Below are 24792 nucleotides of genomic sequence, written 5' to 3'. Positions count from 1 at the left end.
TGAAACTTTTTTTTGAAACTTTTTGATTTGACTTTTACTTGAAAAAAAATTACAAACTAAAATGGATGAAACTGAAGTGTTAGCTTTAATCAATGACTATTTCAAGCGAAGAAAATTGGACAAACTATCGAAATTATTGTTGAAGGAAACAAATCTCAAGAGTTCAAAAATCACAACTCCTGAAATCGAGCTTGAGAAAGCTCTTGCAAAATGGAAAAGTGAGAGCTTGAGTAAAAAATTTTTTAGTTGTGATGCCAAATTATCAAATAATGAACCAAAAAGTGAATCTAATAGTGAATCTGACAATGAACCTAAGAAAACTTCCTTAGAAAACTCTGCTAAAGATTCTGAAATGAGTTCTGTCAAAAAAACAGATTCTGACAATGAATCTGACAATGAATCTGACAGTGAATCTGATAGTGAATCTGATAGTGAATCTGATAGTGGTTCTGATAGTGAATCTGATAGTGGTTCTGATAGTGAATCTGACAATGAACCTAAGAAAACTTCCTTTGAAAACTCTGCTAAAGATTCTGAAATGAGTTCTGTCAAAAAAACAGATTCTGACAATGAATCTGACAGTGAATCTGATAGTGAATCTGATAGTGAATCTGATAGTGGTTCTGATAGTGAATCTGATAGTGGTTCTGATAGTGAATCTGACAATGAACCTAAGAAAACTTCCTTTGAAAACTCTGCTAAAGATTCTGAAATGAGTTCTGTCAAAAAACAGATTCTGACAATGAATCTGACAGTGAATCTGATAGTGAATCTGATAGTGAATCTGATAGTGGTTCTGATAGTGAATCTGATAGTGGTTCTGATAGTGAATCTGACAATGAACCTAAGAAAACTTCCTTTGAAAACTCTGCTAAAGATTCTGAAATGAGTTCTGTCAAAAAAACAGATTCTGACAGTGAATCTGACAGTAATTCTGACAGTAATTCTAGTAGCGACTCTAGTAGTGATTCTAGCAGTGATTCAGATTCAAATAGTGATTCAGGTTCGGATAGTGATTCAGATTCAGGCAGTGATTCTGATAGTGATTCTGATAATGAATCTGATAATGATTCTGACAGTGATTCAGATAAAGATAAAAAGAAAAAAGATTCTGAAAATGAGAAAATTAAAACTAAACAAGATGAAACCATAAGTAAAAAGAGGCATTCATCGGATTTGTTAAATTCAGAAAGAGTTAAAAAAATCAAAAAGGAAAAGGAAGAGAACTTTTCTAATAGTTCTAATGATAGTAAAGAAATTTCATCATCGGATAATAATGTCGATTATGAAACACCTCTCAAAAAGGGCCAAAGAAAACATTTTTCAAGGATAGATTCTGCAAAAATAGTGTTTGAAAACAATGTTTTGACTGATAATACGTATAAGGGTAAAGCAGGAACTTGGGGTGAGTTAGCTAATGATAAATTAAGTCGAGTAAGAGGAAAAGAATTTAACAAAAACAAAAACAAAATGAAAAGAGGCTCATATAGAGGTGGTACTATAACTTTGAGCAGTGGAAGTTACAAGTTTAAAGATTAAAAAAGTACAAGAACTTATTGAATTGATGGCTTTAGTCTGGTATTAATCTTTGGGTTTGATACTCAAAGACGAAAGATTGTTGAAGTTTTTTGAAAAAAAAAACTTATTGTCAACTATTTTTGATTTTTGATTCTTTTTCCTATATATTATATTTAGATTTAATTTTTAAATAGTTGACTTAAATTATTTATTATTCGGGTATTTTTCAATTACGAAAGATACTTAAAAGAAAATGCTACAGAAAACCGAAAGTTGTAAAATATATAAACTCAAAATAACAATAAAATTTCCAGGATAATAAAAGAAAAAAGAAACAAAAAATCTAAAGAGGTTAGTTAACACCAAAAAAGAAAAAGGCAAAAAAGAGAAAAGAGAAAAGAAAAAAGAAAATCAAATAACCATTTATACCCAGTAAAATTGAATAATATATAAATAAAAGAAGCTAAAAATTGGATATATCAATTTTAGAGGCTTCCTCAATTGAAGAATTTAATTTTTCCAAATCATTGAAAATGTTTTCTTTAAAGTTAATGAGAAATTGAACAAAATGATTAACATCTTCATGTAATTTTCTTGCTACATCTTCACTCTTATTATCGAATAATTTTTTTTTTGATTCAAGAACATTAATATCGAATTCTATATTATTTTGATTTGCAGATTCCTTTAATTCTTCAATTTGTAAAGTTAATTCATTTAGTTTTTTTTTTGCGTTATCATTTTCTTTAGTTTGTTTAGTTTTTAGGGATTCTAGTGAAAGTTTGTCATTAGTAATTTCCATTTCTAGAGTGTTTTTTTCATTTTTTTTTGAGGAAATGTTGTCTTTTAATTCACTGATTTGAGATTTTAGGGTATTAATAATCTCTTCTGTTTCTTCAATTTCAAGAGTCAATTTTGAGCCTAGTTTATAAAGTTTTTCTTTAAAGTCTAGATTTAAATAAGGGTTATTTTTCAAAATTTTCAATTTTTCATCTAAATTTTTTAGAGAAAAGATATTATCAAATTTGAAATCTTTTATAATTAAATCATCGAGATTTTGAATAATGAACTCACCATTGGGAAGAGATAATCTTAGGTCGGTTAAGATTTTATTAAGTTTTTGATTGAAACGGTTGACTAAATCAGTTAAATCGGTATAAAATTTTTTTGAAGCCAATTGTTTTAAGTTTAGATTATCCAAGGTTGAAGAATTTTGAATTTTTAAGTCACTCAAATCTTTTTCAAGATCAGATCTTTCATTGATTTTTTTCTGAAAGTCTTCGATTGATAAATTATTTTTTGATAATATAACGTTAAGTTGATTGAATTTTGATTTAGAACTCTCGAGTTCTAATTGGAGTTTATTGCATTCATCATTAAGAATTTTTAAGCGGTTTGGCCATTCATTTTTAGCCAAATGGCATTTGTTGATATATTTATTAAAAGTTATAACATCCTTTTTAAGGGCTTTTGATTTTATGAGTAGTTCTTCTATTTTTTCTAACTTTATTTTCAAATCGTCTAATTTTGTGTTAAAATGAGACACATCCTTTTCTAGTTGAGCGGAGGATAAATCTATAAATTTGATAAATTTATCAATAGTATTTTTAAGGATTTTGTAATCGGTATTATGATCAGAGATTAAATTTGAAGAAAAGTCATCAAAATCTGCATAGTCCGAGCTATTATTTAAGAAAGAACGATAAGATTTATAAATAAAGTCAGTAGCGTATTTATTTATAATATCGTGTAGATTGTTTTCAATTAAATCCTGATTAATTTTTGAGTAGTCGATTTCGGCTAATTGATTACTGCTGGTATTGAAGCTATTCGGGTTGTTGAAATTATTAAATTCGTCGTCGTCTGGATCGAAAAGCTCATCTTTAAGCATTTTGTACAAGTCAATAAGCCAGATTAATAAATCAATTAATGCTAGTGTCGTGCCATAATTAATCAGGGAATAACCTTGAGATATTTTGACTTTTTTAATTAAATGAGAAGGATAATTTAAATTTTTCAATAAATTTGGAAAGTCTTTCTCTAATCCTGCATCGCTTTTCTTCTCATAACCTGGATCAATTTTTTTGTATAAAAAATAAAAAAGCTCAAAAAATGTTTTTTTAGATAGGTTTCTTAAGGCAGACCATTTTACCTCCAAATTTATTTCGTCAGGAAAGGTTTCGTAAAATAAAATCTCTAAATTTTTTCTACTGGAATTGGAAGGGCCTTCGCCCATGACACTGATACGATTGGACGTCAATGAGGTTTTATTAGTAGAAGAAAACCTCTGGTTTCTTGAGGGAGTCTGAGTTGCTTTCCTCGGAAAAGCTGGAGGAAAAGCTGGAGGAAAAGAAGAAGGAAAAGAAGGAGGAAAAGAAGGCATTGAGGAGATTTCAGTCTTTCTTCGCTTTAAAGGTAAGGGAATAAGAGATGCATTTCTTTCCAAGTCCATCAGTGATGGAACTCTGAAGTTTGAGTAGTCCTGGGACATTGTAAGCAGGTCTCTGAGAAATACTGGCACAAGAAAACAGCAACAAGAACAAGAACAGCAGCAAAAGCAAAAACAAAAAGCAGCTGGAGCGTAGAAAGCTGGTGAATAACAAAAGGCAGTTTATCAGTTGAAGAGAAGTTGATAAATTGCAGTTGAAGCCCTCAAAAACAGATCAAAACAAACAGGTCACGAGACACGTACAAAAAATGCTTTGTGGAGTTGCAGCACACAGAACGCCTTTTTAGCTTAGTGGTAGAGCGTTGCACTTGTAATGCAAAGGTCGCTAGTTCAATTCTGGCAAGAGGCATTTTTCTTTTTTTTTTGCAGAAAGCTCAGAGGAAAGCTGTTGGTTTCTGTTTTTATCTCATCAGAGCAGTAATCAGAGTAGAATTGTTTTTTCCTGAAGTACGTCTGTGTGAAATGGTCAAGCCTATTATTGCCCCCTCTATTCTCGCCTCAGACTTTGCCAATCTAGGCTGCGAGTGCCATCGAATGTTCAATGCCTCTGCTGACTGGCTCCACATCGATGTGATGGATGGCCATTTTGTGCCAAACATCTCTCTTGGGCCTCCAATCATCAAGTCCTTGAGAAAAGAGATCCCCAAAAAGTTCAACGAAATCAATGAGAACGTCAAGTTTTTTGATTGCCATATGATGGTCAGCGAGCCTGAAAAATGGGTTGAAGACATTGCCTTGAATGGTGGTGACCAGTTTACTTTCCACTATGAATCCACTGAAAACCCTCTTGGACTAGTCAAATTGATCAAAAAACATAACTTGAAGGCTGCTTGTGCAATCAAACCAGGCACTCCTGTTGATGTTTTGTTTGAGTTGGCTCCCTTCTTGGATATGGCTCTTGTGATGACTGTTGAACCAGGTTTTGGTGGTCAAAAATTTATGAAAGATATGATGCCCAAAGTTGAAAAATTAAGACAAAACTTCCCCGATTTGAATATTCAAGTTGATGGTGGTCTATCAAGAGAAACTATTCCTTATGCTGCTAAAGTTGGCGCAAATGTGATTGTTGCTGGAACCAGTTGTTTCACTTCAAAAGATCCCCAAGAGTTAATCCAATACATGAGAGACGAAGTTAAAGCAACTCTAGTTCAAATGGACGTTTATAAGTGAAAAATAAAAATATAAATAAAATTGTAAATTAAATCAATTAAAATTTCCAATTAAATGATAGAATTAAATTATATAGATTATATGTTAATGTTTATGTCTCTGTTTATGTTTATGTCAATTTCAATTTCAATGTCAATGTTTATTAATAATAAGAATTTTTAAAATTAAAATAATCAAAAATAATCAAAAAAAGGTTGGTCCTCCTAATGTTGTTCCTTCTCCATCTAAATTCCCATCAAATCCTCCACTAAATCTATCATCCTGTTCAACAACAGACCATAATGCCTTTCTCACTTGTGTGTTTTCATTTTTCAAACTTTTACTGATTTTATTTTTTAATTTATTTTCTTGGTTTTCCTTACTCAACTTATACAACTCAATTTTCAAATGTTCCTGTTTTTCATCATCAACCATTAGTTCTCCATTACTCTCACTTTTTTCCTTTTCTGCTGCTATGTCAATCAACAATTTTTCTTCAATATTTTGCTTCTTAATATATCTTTTATTTCTTTCTATTTTCTTTGTCTTCTTTGTAGATATCGATTTGCTTGTAGTTTTGCTTATCTTGGTTGTTTTTTTACTCTTATTTTTCGTTCTTCTGTTCTTATTAATTGATGCTGGCATTCTGGAATATGTATATTATAGATCTACTATTATGTTATCACCCAAACAATTTCTGATTATTCAACACTAACCAAAGTTCTTCAACTGAAATTTATTTTCAAATTGCAAATTGCAAAAAAAAAATTTTGTGTTCAAATGCAAAAAAACCCACAAACCTGGTCTCGTTTTTTTTTTGTTTCAAGAATACACAAAAACTATATTGTGATAAAATGATACAAAATATTATAAATATTATAAATTATAGTTAGTTTACTTTGTGATATTACACTTATTTAATATATAATCAAAGGTGGTGTCTTCACCAAGTTCCCACTCTTTTTTATATGAATTCAACCCAATTTTGGTGTTGCTTTTATTTATTTCAAATTCCAATTTTTTATCCAGTTCCATTGTTTTCTGTAAGATTTCATTGAATTTTTCAATAATTTTATCTGTGTTTTTATAAATTTCTTCAAGGTTTGTAAATTTCCCATATTTGTTGAAAAATTTTAGCAAATTGAATTCATTATTAATAACTAAAGCTATTATATTTTTTTGGGAAATTATCTTATATTTTTGATACAACTCCTTTGTTTTATAATCAGAATCATTGCATACAATTACCTTCAAGTTATTATAATAAATCTTTTCATTTAACTCATTCTCCTTTGTTAAAAAGACTCCATTAATCGGCTCAAATCCCACTATAATCCCTTTGATTTTCAATGACTTGGGATAATTATCATAATTATGAATCAAATCATCAAATTCAATATATGTATCTTTATAACTGTTATCATAATCTATAGTATCATCACTTAAAAATGTATCCCCGGGGAAACTATTTATATTGACTAAAGCTTTTTTCTCTAATGGACTTGAGTAACTCTTTGGAGGTTTGAACCCTTTAAGGTTACTATTTGAATAACCCTTCTTTTGAGAGGATTCATAATTATTTGAATTGTCAAAGAAATTGTCTTCAGTGTCAGTATTACTATCATTGCCATTGTGTTTGTGATTATCATTATCATTATCATTATCATTATCATTATCATTATTATTATCATTATCATTATTATTATCATTATCATTATTATGTTTTATCTTTTTATCAAATCTCTGGAAATAAAAGTTTATGATATCTTTAGGAATTGATTTTGAAAAATTTATTAGAAAAACATTAAAAAAATTTGATGAGACATACATCATGAATTTTGCAAATAATTGAGTTAAATTTTCATGAGTTTTGTTGGAGAATAAATCATTGTTCACATTCATTGGGCTCTCCAAAGAATAAAAAAAAATTTTTTTCATTCGACCTTCCAATAGATTATGATACACTTTGGGGAATGCGTAAATTCTAGCAAATAAACCCAAATGATCAACGTAATTCATTCCAAAATCATTATATTCTCGTTTATAAGAAAATTGGTCATCTATTAAATCTTTATAATAGTCTTTGAAATATGGATTATCATATCCCTCGATTTTTCCCTTATCGCTGATAAAACGAGTTAAGTTTTTGTCCCTAATGGACTCAATTACCTTCAAAATAGGCAGGAATTCAGTGGAATAAATTTGCAAATGCAAAATCTTGTCGTTTTCAAGGAGATTCAACCCATCATCAGTGAAACCTACCCTTATGTGATTACTGATTGGAGTTCCTATACTTGGGTGCGAGGTAAAATCAGTTACATAAACACTGTAGTAGTTTGTGCGAGTATATTCAAAAGCAAGAATATAGCAATATAGGATCTTGTCCTTTCTATCATTATCAAAGTTCTGGATGGTGACAATAGACATTGCTCAGTTTATTGTTTGAGAGAAACGATTGTTTTTATAACGTTGGTGTGGTTTTCCACTGATTGTGTCTTACAAATTTTTACTCATTAAAACTCAGAACGGGCAAGTAATGGTGACTAGATAAGAACAGTGATGTTTATTAGGCGAGCTGTTGGCTATTAGTCATTAGGAATTAGTTTATTCAAGAGAAGGGAGGTGATAAAAGGGCAAGTGGCTATATTTCTATGCTATTGCTTGCACTGTTGATGGTGTGGAATAGATAGTTTCGCTGCTCGATGTCTAGTTTGAGTATCACCAAGTTTCTATATAAACCTATCATTGTTATAAAAGACGCAACCCCTACTGGCACAACAGCAAAGATTATGATGTTATAGTGATTGAAGTACCTTGATTTCTTCTTTTTTTTGGCATTGAGATGGAGAGCTATGGAAGCAGATGACTCACTGTGTCTTTTCAAGTGATTGGCATTGATATTGACAGAGCTGTTTTTTCTGGTAATGTTTAAAATGCTGGCAGAATTGTTTGAGTTGTTGAGAATATCAAGGCCACTTGAGGCGATGGAGCCATTGTTGTTAGAACCACTGTTGCTTTGATTGTGGTGGATATGGTTTAGACTTGTGCTATTCGCCCTTGATCTTGTTTTGTGAGGAAGAGATATTGATTGAGAGGTGTCGATTTGGTCCAAATCGCTAACAAAGAAATTTTGTATGATGTAAATTAGAGTCAAGATACAGCTTATGATAATCCAAGTGTGTAAACTTGTGCTTGGATCAATGTTGTGGTTGATGTTATCATTTGATAAGGATGGAGTGAAGAGGAATATTACAGAGTTGATGATAGTGATTAGTAAAAAAGACATTGACAACATTCTGATGATAGTTGCTTGGACCGAATAAAAGACTATCCATCTTGTCATTAAACCATCTAAGATTGAGTAAATAAGGTAAGTTGATACAAGACACCAAATTGATGTTAAAATTGATTCTGAAGCTCTTGTGCTTGTTATGATTGATATGTTTAATAGATTTTCATTGTACTGAGAAAAAGGGAGGTTTTCAAGATGATTATTATTTACATTATAATAAGTTAAATAAGCTAACTTAAAACATTTCAACATGTTTTTAAAACAAATTAACAAAGATAAATCTCTACATAAAGCTAAAGCTAAATGCTGTTTTGCATTTAATAATTTCAAACCAAATTTTTTCAAGGTCTTGAAGTTATTAGACGATTTTTTTGAGATTTCAATAATTTGGTTATCATCGTCGTCTTCTTCTTCTTCTTCGTCATCGTCATCGTCATCGTCGTCGTCGTCGTCGTCGTCGTCGTCTTCTTCTTGGTTGTCATTTTGGTTGATATCGAGATGGTTGTGGCTATGGTTATGGTCAGGATCTAAATCAGTTTCGTTGTCATTTGAAGATATGTTAGTATAGTTATTAATATAGTTGGTATTGTGATTGCTATAATTGTGTAAATTGTTGATACTATTGATGTGGCGGATGTTATTGAAGGAATTTGATCTTGATAAAGAGGTTTCAATTATTGGATCATTGCAGTTTCTTGAGTATGTATGGTATAACTGGTTATCATCCATTTAGTAAGATAATTAACAAAATAATTAACAAAATAAGTAACAAGATAATTCACAAGATGGACAATAGATGATGATAAATGATAATGATGGGCTGTTATAAATTATTTATTATAGGTTATATGAAGAGGCATATATAATGGCAATTGTAATGCTAAGGGTATATATATATATAGGCAATTCAGCAAAGAATCAGGCTGTGATGGTTGATAATTGACAGTTGATAATTGACCATTGATGCTTCGATTACCCTTTAACTCTTATCAGAAATAAAATTTTGATCTCACACAAAGAATGTCAATTTTTTTGGACTTTTGTACAAATTTTACAGTAGGAAAACCCGTGATATGCGGCAGGGCTGGTGCGGAAGCAGAACCAAAGGGTTGGAATGGGGTATTACTTTGCTATTGATGATTGTGCTGGGAGTTTGCTGGCTGTGGTGGTTGTGGTGCGTGAGAAACGTGTATTTAGTAGAGTGGCAACAGCAACACTACTCCTTGGTGAAAGGGTTCTCGATAACCTCGCTTCCTTCGACTGGCGACACAGTCAACAACAATGGGCTTCGGACAACTACTAGCCCATTTAGCTGCCTTTTCTTCTCAGTCAACACAGTGTCGTCGTCTGGGTCTCGGAGCGATTCCTCAACGTTATCCAAGACGAGATTCATCAACTGGTCGTAGCCCTTGAGCACCCCAATGATTTCTCTGCCGCCGATGAATTTCACTCGTAACTTTTCGTTTTTGAACTTGCTCAAGTCCAATATAGCATCTCTTTTGGGACCGTCATTTTTGTATTGTTGGCTCGAGCTTGCATTGGAATTACTGTTATAACTTGAGTTGCCAGAATTGTGACTGTTGTAACCTCTGGTGTATCTTTTTTGTCTGTTCTAAATTGTCACAATTGTCATTGAAAGAGCGACGTTAGTATGGCGTGTGGAAAAACAAGTGCAGAAGACACAATTGGAATTGGAATTGCAACATACTCTGTTGTCCATTACTTGATTCGTAGTGATTCTGGGAGAACAATAAAATTTATCTTTCTACTGTTTCTTCTTTCTCTTCTTTTTCTTCTTCCTCGTCTTTCGCTGGTGTCTGTAATATTTTTTGCTTTTCTCATGTGCCGAAAAGAGAAGGATCCGCAGAAACGGTCTCCTGGAGATGATAAATAGGAACATTCTTCAGTGATGGACGATAAAAGTGTTCTATCAAAAGATATACTACTAAAGAGAGATTTGGCAAAAGAACATCCGAAGTACAAACAAGAAGAGAAGTTGATTCGAACATGGCAGACATAAGCATATATGTGACTTCCCTATTGACGTCGTCTGAGAGAAGAATCTCATTGAATTACTCTCTTGGATACTTGAAAAAAAGACTAGAATTGATAACAGGCGTGCCTCCAGCTAACCAACAGCTCCTACTATATGCAACATCATTGACTACTGATCCCATCATAATTGACGACAAGGGCGACGATACTTTACTATCGACATTTCCAGACTTAATTCCTTTTGCGAGACTTCATGTTAATGATACAAGACCGGATTCAGAATTGAATGAGCTAGCAAAAAGACAAAATAGCTGCAATGATAAAAATGAAGACAACAGCAATAATAACAATAACAATGAGTTTTTCAAGTTGAACGAAGAGGATTATAGCAAGAAGGAGAACACAGTGAGAAGCTGGAAATTGAAAAATAAATTGGGTAGGTTTAATGAAGGTTATTCTGCAAATAAACAAAAGGAAATTGATGAGACTAATCTACTTTCATTGAATTATAAGATTGATGATAGGTGTAAAGTCATTAAAGATAATAGAATTGGAACAATCAAGTACATTGGAAAAATCAAAGAAATCGACAACGATTTTATTTGGGTTGGCATAGAATTCGATGAGCCGGTTGGTAAGAACAATGGCAGTATTAAAAACTACCACTACTTCAACTGTAAAAAGAATTATGGCGGCTTCTTGAAGGCTAACACTATAAAAATTGGTGATTTCCCCAAACCAAGCTTATCTGAATTTGACGACTCTGACGATGAACTATGATTATAGTATATTTACTAAATAAACTAATTGATAAAATATACAAGTGTAGAACCGTCACGAATACATCAAATACATCAAATATATCATACACTAAATATAGCATAAAGATAATATACTAGTGTGTATACTATTTAATATATGGACTTGCAATCTTAACAATAAGCGTAAGTGGTTTAATGGTAAAATTCAACGTTGCCATCGTTGGGCTCCCGGTTCGATTCCGGGCTTACGCAAGTTAAGTTATTTTTTTTTGCATTTTTTGGCTCTTTTTACGGTTTCCTAATCGGTGAGCAGCAGCAAAAAAAACACTGCTCTCCAGCGAGAGTCGAACCGCTGTCAGATGAGTCTCCAGCCCCAGCTCGGCGGCAGACCCACCAATCAGCGGACGCGTAGCCCCGCCCACACGGGCTGGTAACGGGGGTCTGGGCCGTCGGCAGAAAGCAGTCTCACGTGCACGGCGTGCGTGTGATTGGCTGGCGGGTCTACGCGGCGCACCGGCACTGAGCGCGTGTTCCACCAATCCATGTGCAGACGAATCGACTGCGAGACCGCGTGCGTTATCCTCGCTCCTATGCCCTTTGTAGGCCCAACGCTAAGATTGTGCACCTCCAACCTTCGTTTTGAGCACAGCTCTCGTTTTGTATATAAAGATTCCACCAGTTAGCAACTTGTTTTTATGATTTAGCGAATTTTCTTTTACAGGTCCATATTTTCCTAAGAGACTTTTTGTTTTTTCTTCTCTTCTCTTCTCTTCTCTTCTCTTCTCAAGTTATCTTATCTTCCCTTCCAATTGACGTGTTACCACTCTACTCTTCCTCTTTTTTTATTCAAAGCTTGTGTTTTCTCTTCACCACACTTTTTACTTGCCGTTTTTTACTCGCCGTTTGTAAATATTTCATACATCTCTCTTTTCAAATCAATCAACCAAAATGGAACAATTGAAAGAATTAGTCAACAAATTGCAAATAAGAATTCAATTTCTTGAAGACTACCCTAAACCAGCCAAAACTGACGATGACTCCATCCGTATGGTATTAATTGGCCCTCCAGGTGCCGGTAAGGGTACTCAAGCACCAAATTTAAAAGAAAAATTCTGCGCTTGTCATTTGGCTACTGGTGATATGTTAAGATCCCAAGTCACCAAGCAAACTGCCTTAGGTATTGAAGCTAAGAAAATCATGGATCAAGGTGGTTTAATAAGTGACGAAATTATGGTCAATATGATTAAATCCGAATTGTCTGACAACCCCGATTGCAAAAAAGGTTTCATTTTAGATGGGTTCCCAAGAACAATTCCTCAAGCTGAAAAATTAGATGAAATGTTAAAGGAAAAAAGCATTCCTTTACAAAAAGCTGTAGAATTGAAAATTGATGATGAATTATTAGTTGCTAGAATCACCGGCAGATTAGTCCACCCAAGCTCTGGTAGATCTTATCACAAACTTTTCAATCCTCCAAAAAAAGAAATGACTGATGATCTTACTGGCGAGCCTTTAGTTCAAAGGTCTGATGATAACGCTGATGCCTTGAAAAAGAGATTGGTAACTTACCACAACCAAACTGAACCAATTGTTGCTTACTATCAAAAAACTGGTATTTGGAGTGGTATTGATGCATCTCAATCTCCAAGCAACGTTTGGTCTCAAATCTTAAAATGTCTTGGTCAATAATTTTCCTAAAGCCTAATTATACCATCATATCGTCATATCACTACATATAATTATATATATATTTATATTTATATTTATATTTATATTTATATTTATATTTATATTTATATTTATAAACATAGTAAATAAACTTGCTAACTTTATAATCAATAAATTAATCAATATTCTTTGAATTAATATTCTTTTTTCATTATATATTTGTATTTACTGTATATTTATTTACAAAAAAAAAAAATAAAAAAAAAATGCATTCTTTTCCCTCTTATTTTTTCACTTCTCTCCATTATTTCTAGTGTTTATTGTTTCTCTTGACTTGTTTCCTCTGTGTTAGAGTCTGCTTTATTGGGGTTGATGTTATCCTCGTGACTCTTTAAATGAAGATATAATGACTGAGTAGTAGCCTCCAATGTTCTGACCAACCCTGCACCACTTAGAATGGTCAATAATCCCACCAATTGAGACTGTAGATTTTCCTTTGAAGGTAGATTCTTAAACTGGTTTATATCGTCCAAATCAAATATCGAATTTTCAACTTTGGCTGCCATAAGAATCAATTTTTCATTTGTACTGTTCAATATAGTGATCAATTTTTTCAATATCATTGGATTGGTCTCCTTAATAGTCAACACAGCTGTAGGCCCATTCAAAATCGGTAATAATTTGTTAACTAATTTTTCGTTGTCCAAAAACTTATTAAATTTCTCGGTATCAAGTTTTTCAACTTCCTCGCTCTTCCTCTCGGGATTCTTTCTAATCAACTTGTTGATCTTGTTATAATAATTATTGGTATACAACGCATCAATAGATGCTGGATCGTTATCGTAATAGTTTCTCAACAACACCCGAAATAATTTATTTCGAATTATATGAAACGATCCGATTTCCTGCTTCCCATCTTTAGATAAAATGTCAATAAACCTGCTTCGCAAATTGAAATTTTCAGTTTTGGTCAAATTGTTATGATGCAAAAATAAAATAATAGAATTGTTGTCTAGTATGTCCTTGTAGAAATCAATTAAAAATGTCTTTCTCGAGTCTATTGGTTTAATCGTGGTTCTGACAACTTTTTTGTTCTCAATCAACAAGTTCTTCTTATGGTTATTGATAATGGCCACTGAATTAAAATGCTTTTGGCGTCTGAATAGAGCATTAAATGAATGACTGTTCTTTGCAAATAGCGAATTCGAATACGAATATATGTTTCGAGCAGCTAAAGAACTCATTTTCACTTCCCTAAACGAACTGCAACTGCTTGCTGATTACAATAGGTCTCTCTCTCGTTGCTGGATTTTTCAATGCTCTCTTTTTTTCCCCGCCACAGGCCAATCAAATCGCGCTATTTTGAATCACGTGTACACTCTGAAATATTTCCCATAACGCTCAAAGAAAAAAGAAGCTCTTCACCAACTCTCAGTGATCTGATTTCTAGAGCAAAGACATTGTAATCTACAAACAGCCCATGGACCCAGAGGCTTTGTTCTGCCTGAAAAGCTCCCAGCAGTGGCCCAGCAGTGCCTTGACCCAAAGCCCGGCTCAGCGCTGCAAAAGAACTACAGACGCCAGCTCAGCAATTGGAGCCATTCCAACAAAGAGCAGAATCAGCACAGCGACACCACTCTAAAAGATCGTGAATTCAACCACACGATGCCCTCCAGCATCAGTGAGTGTTCATCAGTATCCAGTGTGGAAATATACAGATAAGACTGTGCACATTACCCTCTGCGCAGATCTGCGTGCGTTCTCATACTACTACACTTTCCGGGTAATTTTGCCGTTTTCATCGTTTTTCTGGATGATCTGTAACTTCGTTCTTTATCCTAGAGCGAACCCAGATTAAGCACTGTCTTTATCAGATCACTTTATTAGATTGCTGCGATACTCTTGTTCACTGTGCGAATGTCTTCAAGGATGTCTGATTCAGTTGCTGATTCAACTCTCTCCAGCAGCAACAATGTCATCAGTAACGCTTCGTCTGCTATCATACCCTTTCGAGCACCTCATTTGTCTGAGTTTTACAATTTTGTTTCTTCAAATCAAAGCAGCATAACTTCGCCAACCAAGTCTCTCAATTCAATTGATAATACCAACGCCAATAGTAATACTGGTACTGGTGGGAATATGAATAGTGGTGGTAACAATTTAAACATCAATATTAATAGTGGCAATGATGTGCCGGATAACATCAGCAATATAAGCAATACAAATAACACCGGGACTTCCAATACTTATCTCAATTCAAACTTACAAGATAGTTTATTCAGAAAGCCTTCGATGTCGACTTTAGATTCAACTATATCCTTTACGCCCTCTGTGTTGGATTTGCCCACAATAATAACGAAAAAAGACATTAAATCTGCAGAGTCTTGCTATAACAAACTATTGAAAACTGCTCAATCTTATAAGGATTCCCTATTATCAACATCAAACGCTGCAAGTGACTTTGGTGCAGCATTGGAAGACTGTGCCAGGTGCAAAGGAAGTGGAAATGCAGCTGATGGATTAATGTCAGCAGCTGGGTTTCATTACATAATTTCAAACCATCAGCAATTGTTATCTCAGGCTATTTATATTAATTTTGAAAAACCAGTTAAAAACGAGATTGATGCGTTTAATCAAATTTCAGCCACCAACAATTCAAATTTTAAAAACAAAATTAGCGAAAAGATTAATGAATTGAAGTTTTTAGAATACCAAAACTCCAAGATATCCAAATCTAGATTTCGAAATTTAGTCAATTATAAATCGACATTGTCAAACATTTCTAGAAAAATCCAGGAAATTGACAATTTGAAACACGATTATTATTTGTCTTGTTTTAGTTTAGTTCAAGCGACTTCTTCTAAAATATTAACAAGAGTTTCGTCAATTGTACGAGCTCAGGTTGAGATCTTTGATGGTATTGCAAGAAAAGGATGGTCTGGTGGTGGTCTTGATGATTTAATTGCAACATGTCCTGATCCATTTGCAAATTCTGATGACGATACCTCTGATTTAGATTACCAGAATCTAACGCTTTCCAATGATAATAATATCAATAATATTAATAATATTAATAATATTAATAATATCAATAATGTTGATTATAATAATTTTGATCTTGATCATAAACCATCATTTTCAATACTACCAGTAAATAAAAATAAAAATAAAAATCAAACTAGTCATGATAATAATAATTTAAGTGATTTTTATGTTCCATCACCTTCGAAAAAGAAACCACATAATTTATTTTTACAGAAAAATGAATCGTTAGCGCTGATAACTTCGTCTATAATGAAGCAACAATTGGTGTCTTATAAAAGTAGTAATAATAATAATAATAATAATAACAATAACAGTGAAATCAATAATATAAACATTAATGGTGGAAACGAGAGTGGGAATGGGAAATCAGTGATTACAAATAGCAAATTGCAATCAATATCACCAAATGATAATAAATCCATAATGGCTGATGTTTTGTCGATCAATGATTTTAATAGCAGTAATAATGGTAATAATGATAATAACAATAACAATAATAATAATGTTAATGATGTTATTAATGGTAATGGTAATAATAATATAGAACATGATGAGTTGAGTTTGTTTCCATCAGAATCCATTCGAAGAAAACAAAACGAATATTTAGGGAGAGCACCTCCATTAATTGCCACATCAAGTAATTATGATTTGATATTTAATAATGCCAATCAGGATAGTAATAATCTGGATAAGCATAATCTAGATAATCTGGATAATCTGAATAATAATGATTATGATAATGATATTGATAATGGTAGTGGAAATTTATCAGATGATAATTCGTTTTCATTGCCAGTGCCTCAAGCTACATCATTGGCATCACCATCTCATACTGTAAGCAAGAAGAATTCGCTATTGAGCACGGGGACCAAGAATTTGAATGGTAAGAATTCGTTTTTATATCTGAAAGATGTGAGTGAAGTTAATGAGCTGAGTGAATCAGATAAAGAGTGAAGGATATGTAATATGGAACAACTGTTTGAATATAAGCAATTGAGATCATTAGAGAATAAATTTGATGGATTAGATTATGATTTTGTTGGTTGGGAATCAAAAGGAAATACAAATGGAAATATAGAAGGGAATTCACTTGGGAATACAAATGGGAATACAATTGAATGTGTTAAATTTTTTTAGGAGCTATAAAAAGTTAGACAAAAATTGAGGTTAAAAGAGGAGAGAAGAAATTTTAGAATGGTATTTATTTATTTATTTATTTTCTTTGTTATTATTATGATTATAACCCCTTTATTTTTATTTAGTTAATTATTTAATTATTTAATTATTTAATTATTTTACTTTACTTTTACTTTATTTTAATTTACTTTTCCATGTTTTAATACTCCAAAATTGATAAAGTGGATTAACTCCAAAAAGCGGATGGAAGAGGTGGTTAAAAAGTGGAGGATTATTTTTTGGGGGAGCAGGGAAAAGTGGTTAAAGAAAAGGGAGGGAGAGATTGGGGATGAGTTGTAGCAATTGTGAATTGAGTATTGCTCTTATTAGTAGTTGATGGATTAAATATTTAGTTTTATAGTTGTTTTTTTGCTATAATTTAGCAGTTGATTACAGTTGATAATTGATTATAATTGATTAGATTGTATTTTAGTGGTTATGGAGAATAAAGCAACGATGTTGGATGACTTGGGAGGACGGTGAGGGGTTTGGGGAGTTGAGGAAAAGAACCTCAAAGCTCGGAGAGGCCGAAAAGGGTAATTGTGGCACCTCTCGACATGTGTTTGAAGAGAAGAAAAGAGAAGGCGAAAGAGAAGAGGTGGTTTTAGATGAGGTGGACTAAAAGAGCGGGATATCTAGAGCGGGCGTGAGATTGGTGGGTGGGCTATCGAAAGAGGCAAGAGATAGGGTAGGAGTAAAGGCATTGTCTTGGTACAGGCTGATGCTAGTTTTTGAAGAAGGGGAAGAGAAGAGAAAAGAAGACGATGGAAGAAGAGAAAAGTGGATTAGATTAGATTAGATTGGCGGTATCCAGTAGTCTTTTTTGGTGTCTGGTGGTTAAGGAGTATCTCAAAGATATGCTTAATTAGAGTAGAAACAAGAAGAGAGCTTTAAAAAAAGGAATTTTAAAAAATAAAGCCAAAGAACGAGAAGCGAGAGGCAAGAGCCGAAGAAGAGAGAGTTTGCCCAGGGTTGGCACCCAGGTAGGTAGCGACATAGAGAGAAAGTCCGGCGTGGGTAGTGGAGAGCTGTAATTGGCTAGTGGAGGGCTACCATATTATATCATATTATATCATATATTGCTCTTTATTGCCTTATGTGGTTATGTATGATAATAGATTGAGCCCTTTATACTGGTCTCGCCCCGCTTTACGTAGTGCATTCTTCAGTGAAAATAAGCTTTGGTTCTTAAACTGGCCTAAAAGGGATTAGAGCAGTGAACAAATCAAACCAACACAACAATTACCTATCAGTTCATTTCGTTGGCGGTTGCTTTCGTTCTCGTTGAATTATGCCAACGATGTTGCAGGTCGGAGCTGGTTTTTATAGTAACGTATCACGGTTGAAGGTTGGGGTACTGTCCAGTTAATCTGTGCCAGATTGCTTTAAAAAAAGTGGAATATCATTGGAATCACAGCACGCTTAACAAACTGGATAGTGAGAATAATATTCAATGCATCAGCTGTACATTTGTGAATGCTATTAGTTCACCGGTGATTGATACGGTTAAGTGATACTCGCATCGCTTACGCTTCCAGGACATAACGGAAAATTCCGTACCGTGGGCTGCTGAACACGGAACGCTCTTTATGGTGGGGTCTTTGTGGAGCTCAAAGCCATTAACAGGCTTCCCGAAAAGGCCCACCTTAGCTCTGGAACGGCTCTTGGTTTTTCCTTACTCAAATGTCAATGTTGCTCGTTTTACATTTGTAATTCCTGAGATTCTGTTGAGATGCTGAGATGCTGACGCTGAGATTCTGCTAGCGATGCTGTGTTTCTTTCTGCGTCGTCGATATTGGCGTGGATGATCAGTGAAACTGCGCCAGAGGAACTGGTGGCGTCTATTTCCGAGTCCTGCTTCGTTCTTTGGTTCCCATGAGCTATTGTCTGATAAGCAGCTGTATTCTTCTTGTGTTGAGAATGCGAATCATGTTTCTACAGAGCCAATCCCACACATGCTTCCAGCTCTGCTCTTGTGCTTTTCGGCTTTGCTTCCCACCCTGCTATTTGCTCTCTGTCCAAAGCGCACCGGCGCGTGGTGCGCTTTGGAACCGCCCGCACTCGACCCGTGCTGGTCTCCGTCGCCGGACTGGCTCATCCGCAGTCGAAATGTCTGCAGTAACGTCTGGTTCTGTGCGCTGCAATCGCGGGGTAGAGGGCCCTGAATGGAGTCCGCCCGTGTTTCCGTCTTGCGCAATTACCGCCAGCTTATCCCAGTCTGGCCCGCGATTTTTTCGCAGCACCCTGAGCGTTTCAACTGGCGCGCATGCGTTGCTTGAGCAAAATCAGCGGCTCGCTCTGGTGAGGGGTACCACTGACCCACCCTCTTTCTCGAGATCGTCGCGCTTTTTTTCTGCAACGAAATCTGCAGTGCAGCTAGAATCCAAAGCAGCAGCTTCTCCTGATACCAGAGGGGGTCCCCTGCGCAGACTACACAAAAACTAGTAGGGCAGCAACCACCCTCCCACTACATCAAACAGTCTTTTCGCGCGATGAGCCCGCGCCGACGCAGCGTGTCAAGACAGGCAACCCCAGAGAACAACGCGGCAGGACCCGGCACACGCACGCCAGGCCTGCTGTAGGGCGCGTCCATTGTTCTGGGGCCGAGCGAGACGCTGAGGGAGGTATAACCTTTCGTCCTGAATCCCTTTCATTGGCCATTGCCTGACGTGCGCCCAAGTGCGGTATAAAAGAGAGGGCGTCGCTCACCTCCAGCGTTTTTCAGCTGCTCTCGCTCTCACCTCCAGCTCTTTCTCTATAAATATATATATTCTCACTCTTTTGCTTCTATATGTCTTATTTCCATTTATACATTTCTTGTTTCTGATACTTTTCCTCTTTTGGCTTCATTTGACTTCTCCTTCTCTCTGCTTCTCTTCTTCCCTTCTCTTCTCTTCTCTTTGATCTCCAAAATGCCCTCTGCGAGAAGATATATATGCTCTTTTTGTCCCAAATGCTTTTCAAGATCAGAACATAAATCAAGGCACGAAAGATCTCACACCAATGAAAAACCCTTTAATTGTACAATCTGTTTTGTGAAATTTGTCAGAAGAGACCTATTGCAAAGACACTTAAGAACTGTCCACTGTGATCAAAATACTGCCAACGTTACTAGGAATAACAAACCAAAACTCACTACTTCCACCACCACCACCACCACCACTTCTACTCCCACTTCAACCTCTCTTAATAACACCACTTCTATAATCTCTCCCTCATCCATTTCTTCTCCTTCTTCTTCCTCTTCCTCTCCTTCCCAGAGCCCATTGATTCACTCAAATCAAAACACTTTCAATCAATTAAACACAAACTTGTCTACAATTTCACCCAATGATCCTCTTGCCTCAATTAAAAACTCTCCCAAAAATCAAAAACTCCAATCTCCCAAAATCCTATCAAATAATAAAATAACTAAAAAGACTTCGTCAAGAAAAAGAAAATCTCCCTCCAACTCAACTTCAACTAATAATAATAATAATAACAATAACAATAATACCTCTAACGACAATTCTAATACCAACAACTCCAATAACCACATTATTTCCTCCAATTTTTACTCTTTATCAGAAAGAAACCTAATTCTCCTACTAACTTTAAGCAAAAAATTCTCAAACCTAATCTTTCAAAACAACCATCTAATCCCCATCAAATTCTTCAACACCAACATCAACACCAATAACATCGATAACGACATAAACACCGTAGACTTGATCCTATCTTCTTCCAAAATCTCAAACTATTTCTTAATTTGGGGTACAATCTCTAACATAAAACTACCAGTCATATTAAACTTAAATAAACTACTATCCCTATCAATACCACCTACTCTACAAAGCTTGTCCATTAGTACCAACATCAACAGCACAACCACCAACAACATCAATGACAACATCAACAACATCAACAATTCAAGTTTATTCTTCGCTATTCTAGCTTTTGGTGCTGCAGAATTCTCAAAAATCAACGACTGTCTCCAATACTTTAATAAATCTTGGTCTCTACTATTCAAAAATATCAACCAACCAATAGAAATCATCCAGCCTCTAACCATATTAGCCTACATCTCTCTCTACTTTTTCAACAACATTGACAATGACAATAATAATAATAATAATAATAATAATAATAATAATAATATGAACAACAACTTCATCCCAATTCATTCAATCTTCGACTGTCTCGATGACGCTATCTTCACAATAGTAACTGATACGAATAATTTGCTCAATAATGATATAAACAAAATATCGGAACTCTTCAATTACTGGTATATATATAATCTACTATCCAAATTCTCTCTCTACTTTAATAAAAAACCTCCAAAAGTTCATTCCATTTTCTTAAATAAATTCCTAATTAATCCCTCCAATTCTTTCAACAATCAATCTAATAACAATCAATCTAATAACAATCAATCTAATAACAATCAATCTAATAACAATCAATCTAATAATAATAATATCAATAACAATAATAATAACAATAACAATAACAATAACAATAACAATAACAATAACAATAACAATAACAATAACAATAACAATAAGTTAAATAATCAAATTGAAAATGAAAACGAAAATGAAAATGAAACTTTAAAATCAATTTTATCAAATTTAACTAAATCCCCAGACTCCCTACTCAAAAACATCATCATCAAAACTGACCAAAATGACCTCAACACAACCATTTCAACCAATCAATTCTTCTTCAAAAACTTATCCTTTAGAGAAAACTGCATAATAATGGGCCTCTCAAATGAACTTCAAAGCCTCAAATTCAACCAGCTAAATAACAACCTTTTTAATAACTCAAAAAACTTAATTCACAACTCAATCATCATGGCTAATAAATCTCTAAACAACAACTCAAATTATCAGCAATTCAACACCTCCTCCAGAATTAATAACAACATCGATAGCCCCTCAAATAACTTTGTAGAAAATATCATCATAAACTCTTCAAATACAATGCTCAACATGAACAACTTTAGCGACATGCTAATCAACAATAACATCAACCAAGATCTAATCAATATTTATAATCTCATCATCATATTCAAAAAAAAATTCCTAATTAACTGCACAGATAAACTACTACAGGACTTGTTAATCAATTATCTAATCATCCCCAATAACGAAATCCACTGGGATCTATTATATCTAACTATAAAGGAATTCACTTTTGACAATAGTTTTATCGACTCAGTCTTTACTGAAATTAATCTAAAAAATTCAGATCCTTCTTCCCTATCAAATTTTGTCAATTTCCTATTCAATGACCAAAATTCTTTTGACTCAATTACAAAATCTTTATCAAAATTTTTTGATACATCGGAAACAATTGCTAACCAATCCTTCAACTACTCAATCATCAATAAAAGTAATAGGAATATTAACAAGGTAGCCAAATCCTTTGTCATTAACAATAATCTAGGTCTAACATCTTTACCTCTATTATTCATTAGTTATTTAATCAACTCACTCATTTTGTCAAATAAAAATGATAACAATAATCCTACCAAAGACCACTATGGTAGCAATATGTTTATGAGCAGTACAAATCATTTGATCTTCTTGAAATATTTTCTCAAATTGCCAAATAATTTTTTAAAGTTTTTAACTGAAAATTTTCTAATTCTAATTAAATTATTTGTTCAATTGGAAGATAATAAGGATTCGCCCAATAGTAGTATGAGAATCCAAGCATTGATGGATTCCCCAATTCTTCAATCAATTATTTATCTAATTAAGCAAATGGGCTTGACTTTCAAATCAGATTCGAATAATGGCCCAAATTATAAATTTAATGTTGGAACTGAAAGCTATAAAAATATAAAAGATGAATCATACATTGACAACGATTTGTTGTGCTACTATCTAAGAAGTATTGATGAATTGTTTGTTAATTGGTTAAATTTCTTAAATTTTGGCACCAATTATCAAAATTTCCACGGAAATAATTCTATTAACAACAATAATAAATATTCAATATCAATTGAAAACTTCATAAGGAGTTTCAGAAGTAGTATGAATGAGATCTATGATAGACTTCAGAGCAAAATATCCAGAACCAATTCAGTGGATAGTAATGATTCAGGTATAATATTAAATAACAATTCAGCTATCACATCAACTTCAAGTGTACTAAGTAATAATTCGTTCTTCAACACCAACACCAACACCAACCCTAATAATAACAATAAAAATAAAAACAATACAATCAATGAAGTTAGTAAAGAGAAACCAATTGATGATAAAGTAATGCTTAATAGATCGTTTCTGATGAATAACCAAACAAGTATTGGAACAGTTTCTAATCCATTGAATGAATTTAATAAAAATCCACATGGTAGAGCTAATTCTTATTCTACCAGCCCCTTTACCTCAAGTCCCAGAGGTGTACCATTGGCTCATTCGAATTCAATGTTACTGTATAGTCAGTGGAGTGATGATAGAAGCACCATTAATCATAATTCATTAAATCTTAATCAATATAACCATTGTATTGAAAATAATAACATTAATAACCAAATCGAAAATCACGATAGCAACACCAACACCAATAATAATAATGCTATTACAGATAATAGTAACAATATTGCAGATAATAACAGAAACTCAAATATTGTTAATAGTACTTTTAACCTTTCTCACGATAATAATAAAATTAGTAGTATTCTAAATTCAAACAACATTGAAAAGCCAATATTGAGAGATACTAATTTGAATAGTTTTCAAAGTAATTCAAATTTTTCAAAAGATAATCAACAAAGAATTTTTTTACCACCCATATTACCTCGACCTCAAAATTATGTTCCTCAATCCGAGATTATAATCAATAATACCTATAGCTCACCATTTTTACATTCGCATTCTAAGAAATCACCAAGGCAATTGCCATTGCCAATTACCTCTAGTTTATCTTCGGCTTCAAGCTATAATTTGCAACCAACAAGCTATCCTAATATTAGAGAAATAGGTATGATTAACCAACATAGTCACAACCATTTAAAAAACACTATTGTTAGCCAAAATAGCTTTGCAAACACACCCATTAATGATAATAACGCCAGTAATAGCAGCAATGAAAGACATATGTCACATAGCAACAATGACAACACACAGCACAACAGCATCAATGGTATTGCTGATAATAAAGGATTTAGACCAGTCCGAAACAACAATACCAACTCCATCAGTAATCTCATCAACTTTACAGGTGATTCAAACGAACCTTCGATGGAACAAGAAGCCATTGAGAGAAGAAACAGTTATTCATTCAATGAAACTTCCTCAAGAGGCAGTTCAAATGAATACCAAGCAAGAGTTGATGATCGATTTAAATCTCACTCACTCAGTGAATAATTGAACCATTTAACGAAATTTCCTCTAAGCGACGACTCTTTAATTTTCTTTAGTTTTTTCTCTATTATATTATAGCTCTTTTATAACGATTTTCCTGCACTTTCAGTTCTTTTTGCATCAATTTAACATCGTCTTTAGTTTTTTTCTCTGCTTCCGAAACCCGTAAATGACGAAGACGAGAAAAGCACGCAAAATACAAAACAACGCCGTTCCGTATAAAGCAACAAATCCACTGATGTGGCTCTTGTTCCCAAAGTAGAAATAATCTTGGAACCAAACGAGTGGTTCCAATCCATGTGGGTGGCGTTGATTTGAGTCACGTGCACTATTTTTTTGTTTGGGGATAAGCAAAATGGTAAATAAATAACCATCAGA

At 33.8% G+C, this 24792-nt stretch overlaps 12 protein-coding genes and 2 non-coding genes across 14 annotated transcripts; 8 read left to right on the top strand and 6 right to left on the bottom strand.

Annotated features, from left to right (window-relative positions):
* Positions 1–61: 61 nt before the first annotated feature.
* On the top strand, positions 62–1539 carry ASCRUDRAFT_68603 (nucleolar and coiled-body phosphoprotein 1 family protein; the record flags this gene model as incomplete). The annotated part of the gene is made up of 2 exons (XM_020191549.1): positions 62–653; positions 734–1539. The coding sequence occupies 2 exons, from the start codon at positions 62–64 to the stop codon at positions 1537–1539; spliced, it is 1398 nt and encodes a 465-aa protein (XP_020049079.1).
* Positions 1540–1981: 442 nt separating this feature from the next.
* Positions 1982–3409, bottom strand: ASCRUDRAFT_79429 (kinetochore-associated Ndc80 complex subunit NDC80; the record flags this gene model as incomplete). The annotated part of the gene is made up of 1 exon (XM_020194376.1): positions 1982–3409. The coding sequence occupies one exon, from the start codon at positions 3407–3409 to the stop codon at positions 1982–1984; it is 1428 nt and encodes a 475-aa protein (XP_020049078.1).
* Positions 3410–4244: 835 nt separating this feature from the next.
* Positions 4245–4316, top strand: ASCRUDRAFT_t30. Its single transcript has one exon. It is a non-coding gene; the product is annotated as a tRNA-Thr (tRNA).
* A 113-nt stretch (positions 4317–4429) lies between these two features.
* Positions 4430–5137, top strand: RPE1 (ribulose-phosphate 3-epimerase RPE1; the record flags this gene model as incomplete). Its single annotated transcript, XM_020191342.1, has 1 exon — positions 4430–5137. The coding sequence occupies one exon, from the start codon at positions 4430–4432 to the stop codon at positions 5135–5137; it is 708 nt and encodes a 235-aa protein (XP_020049077.1).
* Positions 5138–5233: 96 nt separating this feature from the next.
* ALB1 (Alb1p) lies at positions 5234–5991 on the bottom strand. The gene has a single exon (XM_020192606.1). The coding sequence runs from the start codon at positions 5759–5761 to the stop codon at positions 5321–5323; it is 441 nt and encodes a 146-aa protein (XP_020049076.1). The 5' UTR covers positions 5762–5991; the 3' UTR covers positions 5234–5320.
* Positions 5992–6010: 19 nt separating this feature from the next.
* On the bottom strand, positions 6011–7543 carry ASCRUDRAFT_79426 (uncharacterized protein; the record flags this gene model as incomplete). The annotated part of the gene is made up of 1 exon (XM_020194375.1): positions 6011–7543. The coding sequence occupies one exon, from the start codon at positions 7541–7543 to the stop codon at positions 6011–6013; it is 1533 nt and encodes a 510-aa protein (XP_020049075.1).
* A 107-nt stretch (positions 7544–7650) lies between these two features.
* Positions 7651–9380, bottom strand: EOS1 (Eos1p). Its single transcript, XM_020188920.1, has one exon. It carries the CDS (start codon positions 9135–9137, stop codon positions 7758–7760), a length of 1380 nt encoding a protein of 459 aa, XP_020049074.1. The 5' UTR covers positions 9138–9380; the 3' UTR covers positions 7651–7757.
* A 244-nt stretch (positions 9381–9624) lies between these two features.
* Positions 9625–9924, bottom strand: LSM7 (Sm-like protein LSM7; the record flags this gene model as incomplete). The annotated part of the gene is made up of 1 exon (XM_020190250.1): positions 9625–9924. A coding segment is annotated over one exon (300 nt), but the record flags the coding sequence as incomplete, so codon positions are not given.
* Positions 9925–9974: 50 nt separating this feature from the next.
* On the top strand, positions 9975–11231 carry ALF1 (Alf1p; the record flags this gene model as incomplete). The annotated part of the gene is made up of 1 exon (XM_020192605.1): positions 9975–11231. A coding segment is annotated over exon 1 (698 nt), but the record flags the coding sequence as incomplete, so codon positions are not given.
* A 114-nt stretch (positions 11232–11345) lies between these two features.
* ASCRUDRAFT_t31 lies at positions 11346–11416 on the top strand. Its single transcript has one exon. It is a non-coding gene; the product is annotated as a tRNA-Gly (tRNA).
* Positions 11417–11849: 433 nt separating this feature from the next.
* Positions 11850–12989, top strand: ADK1 (adenylate kinase ADK1). Its single transcript, XM_020192604.1, has one exon. It carries the CDS (start codon positions 12113–12115, stop codon positions 12851–12853), a length of 741 nt encoding a protein of 246 aa, XP_020049071.1. The 5' UTR covers positions 11850–12112; the 3' UTR covers positions 12854–12989.
* A 160-nt stretch (positions 12990–13149) lies between these two features.
* On the bottom strand, positions 13150–14076 carry MRPL11 (mitochondrial 54S ribosomal protein uL10m; the record flags this gene model as incomplete). The annotated part of the gene is made up of 2 exons (XM_020190309.1): positions 13150–13588; positions 13649–14076. 2 exons carry the CDS (start codon positions 14074–14076, stop codon positions 13150–13152), a joined length of 867 nt encoding a protein of 288 aa, XP_020049070.1.
* Positions 14077–15124: 1048 nt separating this feature from the next.
* IVY1 (Ivy1p) lies at positions 15125–15829 on the top strand (the record flags this gene model as incomplete). Its single annotated transcript, XM_020190290.1, has 1 exon — positions 15125–15829. A coding segment is annotated over one exon (705 nt), but the record flags the coding sequence as incomplete, so codon positions are not given.
* Positions 15830–19803: 3974 nt separating this feature from the next.
* On the top strand, positions 19804–24626 carry ASCRUDRAFT_11898 (C2H2-type zinc finger protein). The gene has a single exon (XM_020188871.1). The coding sequence runs from the start codon at positions 19966–19968 to the stop codon at positions 24415–24417; it is 4452 nt and encodes a 1483-aa protein (XP_020049068.1). The 5' UTR covers positions 19804–19965; the 3' UTR covers positions 24418–24626.
* The last annotated feature ends 166 nt before the right edge of the window (positions 24627–24792 follow it).

This window comes from Ascoidea rubescens (assembly GCF_001661345.1).
Source record: "Ascoidea rubescens DSM 1968 unplaced genomic scaffold ASCRUscaffold_2, whole genome shotgun sequence".
In the NCBI taxonomy this organism is placed as follows: Eukaryota; Fungi; Ascomycota; class Saccharomycetes; order Ascoideales; family Ascoideaceae; genus Ascoidea; species Ascoidea rubescens.
Note: the sequence above shows the minus strand (reverse complement) of the source record. Positions and strands in the feature narration are given on the sequence as shown.

Excerpts from the sequence above, each read along its gene's own strand:
- ALB1 (XM_020192606.1), bottom strand. The coding sequence starts at position 5,761 with ATGCCAGCATCAATTAATAAGAACAGAAGAACGAAAAATAAGAGTAAA.
- EOS1 (XM_020188920.1), bottom strand. The coding sequence starts at position 9,137 with ATGGATGATAACCAGTTATACCATACATACTCAAGAAACTGCAATGAT.
- ADK1 (XM_020192604.1), top strand. The coding sequence starts at position 12,113 with ATGGAACAATTGAAAGAATTAGTCAACAAATTGCAAATAAGAATTCAA.
- ASCRUDRAFT_11898 (XM_020188871.1), top strand. The coding sequence starts at position 19,966 with ATGCCCTCTGCGAGAAGATATATATGCTCTTTTTGTCCCAAATGCTTT.